Consider the following 16,349-nt stretch of genomic DNA (forward strand, 5'->3'; position numbering starts at 1 on the left):
TTATTTGTCCCAATCACTTTTACAGGACAGCTTTGGATGTGGAAACACGGGGCAATTTAGGAAACACGGGTCAATTGGCTTCAGTATAAATCACACAAATAGGAAACACAAGGGCAACGCAAAGACACTGAATTTCAAAAGAGCCAACTTCCCTAAACTACAAACCTTGCTAGAAGATATAAATTGGGATAAAATCTTAGGAACAAAGAACACGGAGGACAGATGGGTTTTCTTTAAGAGCATATTAAATAAGGGCATTAGCCAGTGCATCCCATTGGGAAATACATTTAAAAAGAGAGAACAAAAGTCCTGGATGGCGTAACTCCAATGTAAAAATGCATACAAAAGCAAAGGAGAAGGCCTTCAAAAAATAAAAGGTTGAGGGATCATCATCAGCATTCAAACTTTATAAAGAATGCAAGAAAGAAATGGAATGTTGAAATTAGGGCGGCTAAGATAGAACACGAAAGGCACATAGCGGAGGAGAGCAAAAAAAATCCCAAGAATTTCTTTAAGTATATAAACAGTGTGAAAGGGAGGACAGACCATATTGGTACAAAGCATGGGGAGATGGCGAAGGTATTGAATTTATTCTTCTCCAAAGTCTTCACGAGGGAATCGGGGGGATTCAGTAACCAAAACTGCAGTGTTTATCCTCATGACACATCACAGGAAGCACCCTCATGACTAACAGAGGGCAGAATTAGAAATGGACTTGGAAAAATTAACATTAATAAATCACCGGGACCGGTTGGCTTACACCCGAGGGTACTTAGGGAACTCAATCAAGTAATTGCAAGAACATTGTTCCTAATTTTTACTGACAGTCTACAGGAATGGTAACAGCTGATTGGAGAAAAGCCAATGTTTAAAAAAAGGTCAAAATACATCCTTGGGAATTACAGACCAATTAGCCTAACATCAATAGTATGCAAGCTCTTAGAGGGGATGATAATGGACTATATACAAGATTTTAGTAATGAGAACGGTATCATTAGCAGTAATCAGCATAGATTCATGAAGAATCGTTTTTGCCAAACCAATCTATTAACCTTTTATAGGGAGGTGAGCTGCCATCTAGATAAAGGAAGGCCCGTAGACGTGGTGTATCTGTATTTTACATAAGCATTTGACACAGTTCCCCATAAACGTTTATGTGCAAAGTAAGGTCGATTGGCATGGACCATAGGGTGAGTACATGGATTGAAAACTGGCTACAAGGGCGAGTTCAGAGGGTGGTGATAAATGGGGAGTACTTGGAATGGTCAAGGTTGGGTAGTGGGGTCCCCCAGGGTTATGTGCTGGAACCAATCCTGTTTAATTTGTTTATAAATGACCTGGAGGATGGGGTAAAGTCTCATGGATCCCTCTCGAGGATGGATTTGGCGTTGGGTAACTCAGCTATGCTCCACTCGGTTTTGGAAATTTCCTATAAACCCAGATGTGTTTCAGACCACTCCTATATGGTGGTATGCCTCACTGTAGCACCACAATCCGTATTACCTAAAGCCCTTTGGAAATTGAATGCCTTTTGGCTCAAGTTATTTACCTCTCCTGAGGAACTGGAGTGGAGCATCCGGGAGTTTTTTTTACTGTCCAACATGATTCGGAATCTATCCTTACTCAATGGGAGATATTTAAGGTGTACCTCAGGGGCCTTCTTATTGTGGAGGAAGTGAAAAAGCAATCTGAGGAACTGAGAGGTGAATTGGAATCACGAGTACACTCACTAGAGCTGCAATATGTGCAGGACTCTACTGATTCCGCCAGGGAGCCCTGGCAGTCGGCTCAATCTGCATATGAGCATTTGCTGGCTTCGTCGGCCGGCGGAAAAAAAGAGGTTCATCTCAAAAAACAGCATTCTTTGAGGAGGGTGAGACAACGGGCCGCCTCCTAGCTAGAATTGCCAAGTCAGAACAGAGATCCCCGGTCATTGGAGCGATAAAAAACAACAGAGGGCGCCTTGTCCAAACCCCGAATCTGATACTAAAGGCACTGGTGTAATTCTATGAGAAATTATTTCTCCCGGCCTCGGAGTATGATCCTGAGGAAGTGACAAATGACTTATACTTGCGATAACATTTCCATGTCTCATTGAGTCTCAATGTAGGGAACTCAACTTTATGCTAGAAGAATTACAGGTAGGGGTTGAGGCTTTTCCCAATTGTAAAGTTCCGGGGGAAGATGGCCTCCCCATGGAAATCTATAAGCAATACTCAGAACTATTGCTACCCCGATTTGCTAAGGGTGTTCAATGCAGCTAGGGAACAAAACGCCATACTGCCCTCTATGTCTAGGGCCAACATAGTGTTGATACTGCATCTCCCCCTGCATCTGGCTGGGGAGAACAGACATCGGACTGAGCGGCAATGCATGGAGCAGGAGAGGGATACTCTGAGGATCCGGCCGAGGACACAGGTCATGCGGGGAATGCACAACTAAAGAGCAGCCAGTGCGATAGTCGAGCATTGAGCTCTGCTAGTCACCCTCCACCTCCAGCCACCCGTGCGCATGGTGCACTGGTCCCCCTTGCTGCCTATGCTGCTGCCGGCCATATGTAGAGGGGGCTGCATGGGCCCCCTGCATCACAGGGCCCAGTTGCGGTCGCGACTGCTGCACCCCCTATAGTTACGCCCCTGTCACTATCCTTTGCTTTAAGAAGGGGCAGCAGACACGGGTGTCATTTATCGCCCCTGCTGTTTGCTCTGGCCACAGAAACACTGGCTATTCAAATGAGGAATAACCCGGTTATCACCAGCATCTGCTACGAAGATAGACAGGAGGAAGGGATGCTCTATGCAGATGATATGATGATTTTGCTGGGCGATATGGAACAATCCATGATGGAAACGATAGACACTATCTTCTGTTTTGGGAAGTTTTCCGGTCTGGAAATTAACTGGACCAAATGCACATTGATTCGGATTAGATGAAGACCAATTACAGCATGGGGACTCAGTGGGGGGACATCCCGATAACTACCTCTTTTAAATATTTGGGGATATGGGTGACCTCACCAATTAGGGAGTACAGTCAGCTCAATATCTCCCCCCCCTCCTGTTACGATTTTGATTGCATGTAAAAATCTGGAACTCTCTGTGTATATATCAGCAGCGGGCAAAGTGAATCTTATTAAAATGAATCTTATGCCCCAGCTTTTATACATGCTTCACAACTCTCCCGTGGTTAGGGATGAGCTTCGTGTTCGAGTCGAACGTACGTTCGACTCGAACATTGGCTGTTCGTGCGTTCGGCGAATTCCGAACGTTTTGGCCGTTCGCGTCAAAATTCGAGTGACGCGCGCGCGGACCACAATGCACTGCGTTGGCGCAGTGCATTGCTGCCCGATGATTGGCCAAGCATGCACTGTGACCCCGCATGCTTGGCCAATCGCAGCGCCGGCAGCGAGGAGAGCCATGATTGGCCACAGGCATCCTGCCTGTGGCCAATCATAGCTTAGGCTGTGTAGTGCACGCCCCACACTATATAAGGCCGCCTTTAAGGCGGCCTCCTGTAGTGTGTTACTTTGCATCTGAAGCAGTGGGTGTTCTGTGTACCTTCAACACAGTACACACCAATCGTTTTTGGCTGATTTTCTATCTTGCTGCTGTGTAGTGGTTGTTGTCTGTGCCCTGACTGCAGTATACACCACTATATTCACCTCACCTATATAGCTAGTGATCTAGCTTTAACCACTTAACAAATGCCCATTGCCGATTAACGGCTTCAGGGCGGTTGTTTAACTCAGAGAGGCCGTTAATTAACGGCCTCCCAGAATTCTGCTCTCGCGTGCCCCGAGGTGTGCGCACTCGAGAGCATCCGTGACCGCCGGGTCCATAGCGGCCGTTTACCACGTGATTGCTCCGTCAAATGACGGAGTGATCACTTGGAAACAAACCGGCGTTATGTTATGACGCCTGTTCCTCCCTCCCCTTTCTGTACTGATCGGTACAGCGGAGGGGAAAGAGATCGGTGTCAGCAGCGATGTGGGCTGCATCTGCAGTGCCCACATCGCTGCTCACCGAATTTAACCCCTCAATTCCCTGCCAACACTCTGCAATACCAGTGCATACTCTGCAGTACCCTGCCATTACTCTGCAGTACCCCGCCATTACTCTGCAGTGCAGTACCCCGCCATTACTCTGCAGTGCAGTACCCCGCCATTACTCTGCAGTGCAGTACCCCGCCATTACTCTGCAGTGCAGTACCCTGCCATTACTCTGCAGTACCCCGCCATTACTCTGCAGTGCAGTACCCTGCCATTACTCTGCAGTGCAGTACCCTGCCATTACTCTGCAGTACCCTGCCATTACTCTGCAGTACCCCGCCATTACTCTGCAGTACCCCCCATTACTCTGCAGTAACCCCCATTACTCTGCAGTACCCCCCAATACTCTGCAGTACCCGCCATTACTCTGCAGTACCCCCAATACTCTGCAGTACCCTGCTATTACTCTGTAGTACCCCGCCAATACCCGGCCAATACTCTGTAATACCCTGCCATAAATTGCCATACCCAGCCATACTCAGAGATACCCAGCCATACTCGGTGATACCCTGAAATACCCAGCCATAGACGCCCCCCACCCCTCACCGCCCTCCGGTGCTTCTACCAACTCGCCAGTACAATCAAAGCCAGAATCTTTTTTTTATTTTTTATTTCAGGCTTCCCAGCCTAGAGGTGAGATGTGGGGTCATATTGACCCCCCAGATTTCACTGTAAAGAGGACCTGTCACCCCATATTCCTATTACAAGGGATGTTTACATTTCTTGTAATAGGAATAAAAGTGATCAAAAATATATTTTTGGGAAAAAAAATGTCAAACTAAAATAAAGTAAAATGAACAATAAAAAAATAAAATAAAAATTAAAGCGCCCATGTCCCCATGTGCTCGCATGTGCCACACATGTGAGGTATCCCCCGAGAATGTTAGAGCGAGAGCAATAATTCTAGTCCTAGACCTCCTCTGCAACTCAAAACATGTAACCAGTAAAAAAAAAATTAAAGCGTCGCCTATGGGGATTTTTTAAGTAGCGACGTTTGGCGCCATTCCACGGGCATGTGCAATTTTGAAGAGTGACATGTTTGATATCTATTTACTCAGCATAACTTCATCTTTCACTTTATGCAAACATTGGGCTAACAAGTGGTTAATAATAGAGCTTGCAGTCAGTAGTGTTAGGAAAAGTGCGTGCTGTCTGCGTGCTTTGTACCAGTACATACCGCTATAATATAGGGCAGGCCCCTACTTTCAAACATCCAACTTACAAACATCTCCTACTTGCAAACGCAAGGAGACAGCAGCAAGTGAGATGAAAAAAGATGGATGACAAAACAAATTATACAGGGGTGATAACCCTTCCCTATGTTTTCCAAAAAGCTTAAAGATATTTTTTTTGACTGGAGCTACACTTTAAAAATGTACCGGTTGAAAATGACAAACAGATTCAACTTAACACAACAAACCTACACAGTCCCTGTCTTGTTTGCACCGCCTGTATACTGCTGTTCTGAGTATATAGGGCCTGGGGGCCACACGCATTTCCTTTTTTTAATATGGGTACGGGGTTCCCCTTAATATGTGTACAAGACCCAAATAGGCTGGTAAATGGCAGGGAGGGCTACCCATGCCATGTTTCTCAATGATTTTCAACCATATTGCAGGAACCAGATATAACATTAAAACCGCAAGCAGTTTTAAATGGTGTTATTTCCGTTTAATGTCATTTTGTGCAGGGACTGTTCTAAACACGGGAAACACCTGGCACTTCACAGGCATACTATAGACACCCCCCAGGCACCATATTTAAAGGAATATTTCACTTTTTTTTTTTCACTTTAATCATCATTAAAATCAGTGCTCCCACCAAAACGGTAGTTTTTAAAACTTTTTTTTGCAGTGACCCATGTCCCCTGAGGCAGGAGGCAGGTCCCCAAACCCTTTTTAGGACACTATCTTGCATATTAGCCGTTAAAATTAGCACTTTCCAATTCGAACGTTCGAGTCCCATAGACTTCAATGGGGTTCTAACGTTCGTACCGAACGCGGGGGTCGTTCGCAAGTTCTGGTGCGAACCGAACCGGGGGGTGTTCGGCTCATCCCTACCCGTGGTGATCCCACTAAAAACCTTCAGGATAGTAAATACTATATTCCGCACGTTAATTTGGAAAAATCGGCCACCTAGAGTAAAATTGGAACACCTGCAACGTCCTAAGGACGAGGGTGGACTCGCATCGCCAAATCCGTGGTTGTACTACTTAGCGTCACAACTGCAGCACCTGATAGGCACCATGTTAGCAGAAGGAGAACAGACAGACAGGACCCCTAGTGCCTCTGAGAGCATCATGCGTCATACGGTGGGTGGAAGTTCTATTCCAACTGCCTTTGAGGATTTGGCTTTTGGAAAGCCCCAAAAGACTTTCCCTACGTATAATTTAATACAGAAAATATGGAACAAATCTAGATATCTTCAGGGTGCGACCGGAATTACTGAGTTCAGTCCCATTTGGTCAAATGGCACCTATCTTGAGCTGGCCAAATTGCAGCATGGAGATAGGTGGAAAAAAACAAAACAGTATTATATATCTGAGTCAACTCTTCCATAATGGAGAACTACTGACCTTGCTTTGCGGGAGGTGTTTAAACTGCCAATATTTATGCATTTTTACTACATGCAATTCAGACATGCCATTATAGCTCAGACTAGCACTTCTAAATGGCCTATGGCTTCAGTGCCCCTATTCTTTCTGCTTAAGCTGGATACTCTTTTGAGAGTTTACTACACACTTCATAGGTTACACAATATGGGAGTGCTCCTTACATCAACATGCACCCAGGGGCGGACTGACCATTGGGCCACTCGGTCACTGCCCAAGGGCCCCACGCCACTAGGGGGCCCCATCAGGGTTGCCAGCCTCAGTAAAACAAGGGAAAGTATGTAAAAATCTGTGTTTTTTTACATCTGTCTCTAAAATGTCCCTTACCGACATCATTTTGGTCTAAAAATCCTGAGATTATAGCTGCCCCACCTCTCCAGTACCTTCTCAGCCAATAGAAACATGTCTGTGTATACTGTGTGTACATGTATGTGTATACTGTGTGATTGTATACTGTGTGTCTGTGTGTGTGTGTATACTGTGTGGCCCCATAATGTCTGATTGCCTGGGGGCCCCATAATCTCCTATTGCCCGGGGGCCCCATGAGTTGTCAATCCGCCCCTGCATGCACTAGATGTAAGTGGGATCATGGTGATTAGATCCATATGCTGTGGCGCTGCCCCAAACTACATGTATATTGGAAGGAGGTGACTGATACCTTGAACAGGTTCCGCAGGCAGCGTTCCAGGTGTCAATCCCGTTAGACCCCAAACACTGCCTGAATCTCTTGGAGGAATTTGACTGGGAACACCACACCAGGGAAGCCCTTACCAGAACCCTTTTTCTAGCCCGTTAACTGATAATGTTACGCTGGAAATCTGAATGCCCTCCTACAGTCAAGGAATGGATTGTTGCGGTGGAAAATACAATGAGAATGGAAAAAATCATCTACCAGCATAGGGGGTGTACCACTAAATTTGAGAAGCTTTGGGATCCATGGTTGGAGGTACCAGGGCTCACACCAGAAGGATCAGATTATGGATAGAATTTTGGGACTGAATGTGGGATAAGGTTGTCATTTGGCTGTATGGAGGATGGAATGTGGGTAGGAGGTTAAGTCATGTACACTTCTGATGCACTGTATGGTCGTATATGGATCTAAGATATGTGCTTCATGATGACTGTGGTTGATATGAATATGTAGTCTTCCATAGGGCTATTGGTTATGTGTGTGGCTATTGCTGATTTTTCTACTGTATGTACTAAAATAAAACTTTTTTCTGGATTAAGAAAAAAAAAGATAAGCATCTGAACGACCGCAACATACAGGGATATACAATGTAATACTGACATATAATCACAGACATAGGTTGGACTCGATGGACTTTTGATGTCTTTTTTCAACCTCACCTACTATGTAACTATGAATGTAAATGTGGAGAAACGTGTAAATAGGAACATGAAATAAAAAAAGGAATTTTATTCTCAATACTGTCAATACAGATGTTGAGTTTGAGTTCATCTGTAAATATTGATCTTTGCTGGTTATGCAAAATGTCATATTGGAAGGATAAGCTTTTGAGGTCATCTCTAAGTATTGACCAACATTGGTTATGTGGAATGTCATACTGGAATGATATGCTTTTGAGGTCATCTGTAAGTATTGACTAACACTGGTTAAGTGGAACATAAGACTGGTAGAGCAAGCTTTTGAGGTCATCTGTAGGTATTGGCCATCACGGGTTAATGCGAAAACATCAGAATCGTAGAAGAAGGTTTTGAGGTCATCCGTAGGTACTGACCAACATTGGGTATATGGAACGTCATACAGGAATGACATGCTTTTGAGGTCATCTCAAGGTACTGACCAACACTGGTTATGTGGTAGAACAGTCTTTAGAGATCATCTGTAAGTATTGACCATCACTGGTAATGTGGAATGTCATATTGGAAGGATAAGATTTTGAGCACAGCTGTAGGAACTGACCATCACTGCTCACATAGAATGTCATAGTGGTAGAACAAGCTTTTGAAGACATCAGTAGGTATTGACCATCACTGGTTATGTGGCACATCAGACTCATAGAAGATGTTTTTGAGCTCATCTCTAAGTATTGACCAAGATTGTGGAATGTCATACTGGAATGACTTTGAGGTCATCTGTAAATATTATAATATAAATACAATCCACCCCTTCTAAATGTGTTTGTGCCCATACACTACTCCATTTGCTGCTGTTAAGTATTGATCAACACTGACATTGAGCAATCATCACTACATGATGGAATTTCCATTACATCAAGCGCAGAGGTTTGTTTTATATTTAATGTTATGATATAATAACGCGCGTAAAGCACTTACCCCGACTTGTTCAAGCCCCGACTTGTTCATGCCCCGACTTAGTTGGGGTAGGCGGAACACTTTGCTGGGGGTGGGTCAGCCCAACACTTGACCTTTGGGGGAGGTCCCTATTCAAATCCCTGAGTCCTAACCTTGTTCTTCTAGGGGAAACCCTAACCCCTAACCCTGACCCTGACCCTAATCCCTAAACCCTAACCCCTAACCCTAACCCTAGGCCTAACCCTAACCCTAACCCTAACCCACAACCCTAACCCTAGGCCTAACCCTAACCCTAGGCCTAACCCTAACTCGCAACCCTAACCCTAACCATAATCCCAAATAACCTTTGACATATCAACGAAATAATATGAATTAAACATGTTCTCAACTGTCCGTGGAACTTGCCTTAAATCCGAAATCCATCTTATTTCAGAAGCGTATCAGACTCAAAGCTTCTTTTGAAGCTCAGTTTAAAGTGGAAGATCAGTCTAGGTCAGTGATGGCGAACCTTGGCACCCCAGATGTTTTGGAACTACATTTCCCATGATGCTCACACACTCTGTAGTGTTGATAAGCATCATGGGAAATGTAGTTCCAAAACATCTGGGGTGCCAAGGTTCGCCATCACTGGTCTAGGTCCCACTACAGATACTGCCGGGGAAGATATTCTTCGATCTGTGCCCCCCCCCTTGCATAGATGGACTCAAATATTTAGTCTTCACAGAGTCTTTCGTACTCCTTTATTCCTTTGTAACCTGGAACAAGCCAGAGTACAAACCCTCTAGAATTGTAGGCTCTCCTGGAGGCCCTAAACCTAGCCAATGGATTATGGAAACACTAAATTCCTAGTTGTGGTCAATTTCATGTCACTTCATGCAGTTCCTTATTGGTTCTTCAATGTAATGGGCTGCCCCACTAACCAAGGGCGAGGCCTCATGCCATTTTCCTGAGTTTAGGGGCACCTCTTGATACCTATAACAGTCTGATTTGTTTGTATATTTTCTGCTACTTTGTGGTAAGGGACATGTTACTATCCAAAGTTGAAACAAGGGCAGAGAATTTAATAACTTGAAAGAAGAAGAATGACTGACAGTTCGCTTTAACAAGAATGTTGCATGTTAGATGGACAAAATACTTACAGTTGTAGGAAACCAATACAAAACATACAGAGTGTCACAAACATGCATACATACACACATGCAAACTGGCCTTTCCTAGCAAATGAAAACTGCCAATAGCCTGTAAGCAGTAAGGGTACACAGAAATCAGCTTTTGTTATAGCTGGTCCATAATTTCCTCTTTGAACAGGATTTCAGGCATTAAGCGTTTGCAGGAAAGAGGTTTGTTGATCTGGTTCTCATTAGGGTCCATTCACACAGGGGCAACTCAGATCCGACTTCAAGTCGCCCCAAGTCGCCTCAGGTCGCACAACATGTAGAAATCAATGTAAGTGAATGAGAGCCGTCTTAATGCACACTACTGAAGTTGCTCCGACTTCAGAAAAGGTTCCTGTACTACTTCAATCCGACTTGTAGGCGACTGGTACCCATTGATTTCAATGGAAGTCGCCTCCAAGTCGGATCTCCGTCTATACGAAGGCGACTCTCACAGAATTATCAGCTCTCAAAAGGGAACTCCACTGCAAATTTATTTTAAAAAATTGGTGTGGGGCCTCCCTCCAATAGCATACCAGGCCCTTAGGTCTGGTATGGATTCTAAAGGGAACCCCCCTACGCTGAAAAAATGGCGTGGGGGTCCCCCCCAATCCATACCAGACCCTTATCCGAACACGCTACCCGGCGGCCAGGAAAGGGGATAGGGACGAGCGAAAGCCCCCCCCTCCTGGGCCGTACCAGGCCACGTGCCCTCAACATGGGGGGGTGCCTTGGGGAAGGGGGGGCCGCGCATTTTTTCGGCGTAGGGGGTTCCCCTTATAATCCATACCAGATCTAAGGGCCTGGTATGCTCTCGGAGGGGGAACCCACGCCGTTTTTTTTTTTAATTTGGCGTAGATTTCCCCCTTGAGAGCTCATTCTCTGATTGACCACAGCAAAAGTCGCCTGGCCTGGGGCGACTTAAGGTCGTGTTGTAAGTCGTGTGCAAGTCGTGTTGAAGTCGTGTCCAAGTTGCCTCCAAAAGTCGTGTTGAAAGTCGTGTTGCCCCTGTGTGAACCGACCCTTAGTGTAGATTTAGTGTTGCCTCAACGTTATGCCCCCCCTCCCGTGTGTGCTGCTGGCTTTCTATTTGGAAAGTTTGTTAGCCATTCCCATATGGGTATAACCCTTTGTACTTCCATCATCTTATTGCATCAATTTCTTTGGGGTAAACATTTTCTTACTCCAAACCCTAGATGGCACTATACATGCCATGGGTCAAATATGTCAAAAGGCTGAGCTATTGTTTATCTTTATTGACATAGCTTGAGTCCAGTGTTTGACAATATCTCCTTTAAAGCAATGGCTAGAAAAAGGTGCTCACTGCCTGGCCAATCATTTACACCACACATTGTCAAAAGCACATTAATATACTACAGGCTTTTTCATTTCCTTGCTCTACCATTATTTTGCTCTGTATTTTTGTAAGGTTCTTTGAGGTAAAAGCAAGGACGCATAAAAACTTCTGTAGTGTATTAATATGCAGGATAAACAATTCAAGACATACAACATGCATGCACACACACTACCATCCTAGCTCATGAGCATGAACAATGGTCTGTATACAATAGATATATGCTAAACGTTACTTAGCTCAGATTATAGTATTCTCTACTCTGAGTGATTTCAGGAAATCAGACCCTAACGCCATCCTCAGGTGAAGGTTATTCTGGCACAGACCTTTCTTGTTGAAATGTAATTATGCAATCCCACTGTCAGTTTATGCTACTTGCCTTTTATTTGGAAAGTTTAGGTAGACAATCCCACATGAGTGTTCCCTTTCTTATTACTTCCTTTACATTAGTCTTTTATGGTTAAAACATTTGGGGAATAGCTGAAAGGATATAGGCAAAACACAGACTAATGGTATTACAGTATGAATACAGTATGAATTCAATCAATGTGGCAGATTTACAGAAAATGTCCCTTCTTTTGGTTTCCTGGTCTGAAATAAAACTATAATTTGTTTAAATCTAATACACCATCAACATTTTGTCATTGTATATTCCCCTTGACACACAGGAAAAGGCACAAGCACTTGGACAGAAAGCACCAGATCACATCACATTTAGCAGGACACGTATGCATAGAAATAAATCATGGATGAAACCACAAATAAATCATGTGGATGCACATTGTAAATTCAAATTAATAAGTGACACATATAATAAGATAAAGCATTTTGAAATGAATTCCTTTTGTTTCTTCCAGGTCCTTCATTTTCATTGTTTTTGCAATGCATACACTGCCTTGAAAAAGTATTCATACCCCTTGACATTTTCCACATTTTGTCATGTTACAACCAAAAACATAAATGTATTTTATTGGGATTTTATGTGATGGACCAACACAAAGTGGCACATAATTGTGAAGTGCAAGGGAAATGATAAAAGGTTTTCAACACTTTTTACAAATACCTGAAAAGTGTGGCGTGGATTTGTATTCAGCCCTGTTTACTCTGATACTCCTAACTAAAATATAGTGGAACCAATTGTCTTCAGAAGTCACCTAATTATTAAATAGAGTCCACCTGTGTGTAATTTAATCTCAGTATAAATACAGCTGTTCTGTGAAGCCCTCAGAGGTTTGTTAGATAACGTTAGTGAACAAACAGCATCATGAAGGTCAAGGAACACACCAGACAGGTCAGGGATAAAGTTGTGGAGAAGTATAAAGCAGGGTTAGGTTACAAAAAAATCCCAAGCTTTGAACATCTCACTGTTCAAGCCATCATCTGAAAATGGCAAGAGTATGGCACAACTGAAAATCTACCAAGACATGGCCGTCCACCTAAACTGACCGGCTGGACAAGGAGAGCATTCATCAGAGAAGAGCCAAGAGGTCCATGGTAACTCTGGAGGAGCTGCAGAGATCCACAGCTCAGGGGGGGAGAATCTGTCCACAGGACAACTATTAGTCGTGCTCTCCACAAATCTGCCCTTTATGGAAGAGTGACAAGAAGAAAGACATAAGAAGTCCCGTTTGCAGTTTGCAAGAAGCCATGTGGGGGACACAGCAAACATGTGGAAGAGGGTGCTCTGGTCAGATGAGACCAAAATTTTACTTTTTGGCCTAAAAGGAAAACACTGTGTGACAGAAAAATGTGTGACAGAAAACTAACACTGCACATCACCCTCAACACACCATCCCCACCGTGAAACATGGTGGTGGAAGCATCATGTTGTGCGGATGTTTTTATTGAGCAGGGACAGGGAAGCTGGTCAGAGTTGATGGGAAGATGGATGGAGCCAAATACAGGACAATCTTAGAAGAAAACCTGTTAGAGTCTGCAAAAGACTTGAGGCCGGGGGGTTCATTTTCCAGTAGTTAATTAAATGGGGTGTAGGTTGCGCTATGCAACCTTAGAATTAAATATGAGTAAAGATGAATAAAAACTGAGTACAAAGTAAAGGTAAGAGCAGCCTCTATTGATTTCCACCCAGATGGGTGGAAAGGTGCAAAAACAAGGAGAGAAAAATAGATATGGCGCTATACCGGTATGTGAGGACTCTCAATATGCTGGCAAATAGAGTGTGGACATAAATGTGCTATATTGTGTTGGTGAGTATCACATAAGTGGGGGCACATATAATTCTCAGCGTGCTGGTTGATTTAGCACAGAAACACGTATTGTATATATTTCTCAGCGTGCTGGTACATAAAACCCAAAACCACAAAAAAAATCACAAAATAAACACAAAATAAAGGTCACGATATCACAAAACCTTGTGACACACCTAGTCCTATTTTCAGCTTTATATTTTTTTAAGGCACATATGAATTCATTTGCACTTGCACTTTACTAATAACCATGTACTGTTATGATATAGAGATAAGCATTTCATAATAGGGTCACAAGGTTTTGTGATATTGTGACCTTTATTTTGTGTTTATTTTGTGATTTTTTTGTGGTTTTGGGTTTTATGTACCAGCACGCTGAGAAATATATACAATACGTGTTTCTGTGCTAAATCAACCAGCACGCTGAGAATTATATGTGCCCCCACTTATGTGATACTCACCAACACAATATAGCACATTTATGTCCACACTCTATTTGCCAGCATATTGAGAGTCCTCACATACCGGTATAGCGCCATATCTATTTTTCTCTCCTCATTTTCCAGTAGGACAACGACCCTAAACGTACAGCCTGAGCTACAATGGAATGGATTAGATCAAAACATATTCATGGCCCAGTCAAAGTCTAGATCTAAATCCAATTGAGTATCTGTGGCAAGACGCTCTCCATCCAATCTGACAGAGCTTGAGATATTCTGCAAAGAAGAATGGGAGAGACAAGACTAAAAAAGACTTGCAGCTGTAATTGCACTGAAAGGGGGTTCTACAAAGTATTGACTCCGGGGGGCGCCAAATGTACCCCCCACACATTTCACAAATTTATTTGTAAAACATTTTGAAAACCATTCATCATTTTCCTTCCACCTCACAATTATGTGCCACTTTGAGTTGGTCCATCACATAAAATCCCAATAAAATACATTTACGTTTTTGGGTGTAACATGAGAAAATGTGGAAAATGTCAAGGGGTATGAATACCTTTTCAAGGCACTTTAGATATCAGTTTTAGGTTTTTCAGATACGTATTGTCACTGGAGTTTTGGAATGTTGTAACGGTAGAAGAAAGTTTTTAAGTCCAACAGTTTAATAAATCTTGTTGGCAGATAAAATGTATGGTCGAGCTTGAATCCCATTTTTTCATACATCTTCCAGGCATCGATCTGCACTATGTTTGTCGTCAGTATCACGGCTTCGCAGTCTCTCCTCTGCCGGGCAAAGTCAATCACCGTCCTACACAAGGCCTTGGCGATCCCTCTACCCCGGTGGCTTTTGGACACTGAAAGGCGTTTCAGCTCCAAGTGTTTTTCTCCACCGGTATATGGAGAAGGAGCGGTAGCCACCGTCCCAACCACTTGTCCTCCGGACTCCGCCACCCAGAAACAGGCGCCATCTTGGTTCATATAGTACTTCTGGATGTCCATCAAGTCATCGCGCAAACAAAACTCAACGTAAGACTTGAAGAGATGCCAGACAACAAGCCACACAAAAGAAATGTCCACGGCCAAGGCAATAATGGAGGTAGTAAAGGACACAATGTCAAAAAATGGAAGAATGAGAAAGATCAATAGTGTGACCCCAAAATGTGGCCGTCTTATGCCACGCTTAAAGGCTCCATTTGCATGCTCATTCGTTCCACAGGCAAAGAGTCGCCTGACCGCGACGTAATCTGAATCCTTGTACAGTCGTATTAAGAAATGAGACATGATATCTCTCTGTGGAAGAGTAAAAAAAATGATAACTAACACTGTACAGCACCACGGCAGATGATGGCACTACATAAAATAGTAAAAAGATATTTTTTCCTGTATATATATATATATATCTATATATCTATATATATATATATATATATATATATATATATATATATATATATATATATATATATATAATATATATATTTTACATTTAGATTACATTTCTCTGATATTACATATATTTTTTTGATATATATATATATATATATATATATATATATATATATATATATAATTTTTTTTTTTTTTTTGCGGTAATTTTCTTATTATAATATGCTTTTAAATGTGGTGTGCATCAATATGGAGTGTCCTAACACCCATTTTTAACATAGAGATTTTTTTTCCTTAGTATATGTTGGTAATTCCTCACTAACAGTGTTTTCCGTGGGAATGACCAATTAAAAATCTGTTACAGCTGCCGAAGAGCTTGCCTTGCCTCGGTGATTGATAAATAACCTATAAAATGGCGACGGCCATACTAGTGACACACGGTCCGTTTGTTCAATGAATATGCCGCGCTTCTGGTCTCCTAGAAAATGGCCACCATAGTTCTCCCTATGGGAAACTATAATAAAATGGCTGCTGTACAAGGAATACCCTGCAGACTATATACAGATTGAGAGTGTGCTTTCCCAGCATCCCCTGATGAAGTCATGTGGGCGTGGCGTCACGCGTAGGGACGGGAAAGACGCTCAATTTTAATGCACACAGCGGCGAGCTCGCTGCTCGTTTGGAGATAAGCAGTTTTAATCTGAATTTTATGTGAGTACCCTGTGAGACATTATTTAATAAAATGTATGATCGTTTTAAAATACTACACTATGATACTCCTCCTCTATTGATTTATCCTCGCTCCCACCGAGAGACAAAGACATAAAAGGAGAAGTAATACTTATGAATTTGGGGAGAAGAGCCTG

The 16,349-nt window shown here is 43.0% G+C and overlaps 2 protein-coding genes across 4 annotated transcripts in view; both read right to left on the reverse strand.

Annotated features, from left to right (window-relative positions):
* Nucleotides 1–16,349, reverse strand: part of LOC143975796 (N-acetyltransferase 8-like) — a 96,036-nt gene that overhangs the window by 16,879 nt on the left and 62,808 nt on the right. The window lies entirely within an intron of this gene.
* On the reverse strand, nucleotides 14,590–15,410 carry LOC143976250 (putative N-acetyltransferase camello). The gene has a single exon (XM_077478662.1). It carries the CDS (start codon nucleotides 15,376–15,378, stop codon nucleotides 14,704–14,706), a length of 675 nt encoding a protein of 224 aa, XP_077334788.1. The 5' UTR covers nucleotides 15,379–15,410; the 3' UTR covers nucleotides 14,590–14,703.

Source organism: Lithobates pipiens, unplaced genomic scaffold (assembly GCF_037356315.1).
Source record: "Lithobates pipiens isolate NorthernLeopardFrog02 unplaced genomic scaffold, aLitPip1_a1.2 Scaffold_13, whole genome shotgun sequence".
Lineage (NCBI taxonomy): Eukaryota > Metazoa > Chordata > Amphibia > Anura > Ranidae > Lithobates > Lithobates pipiens.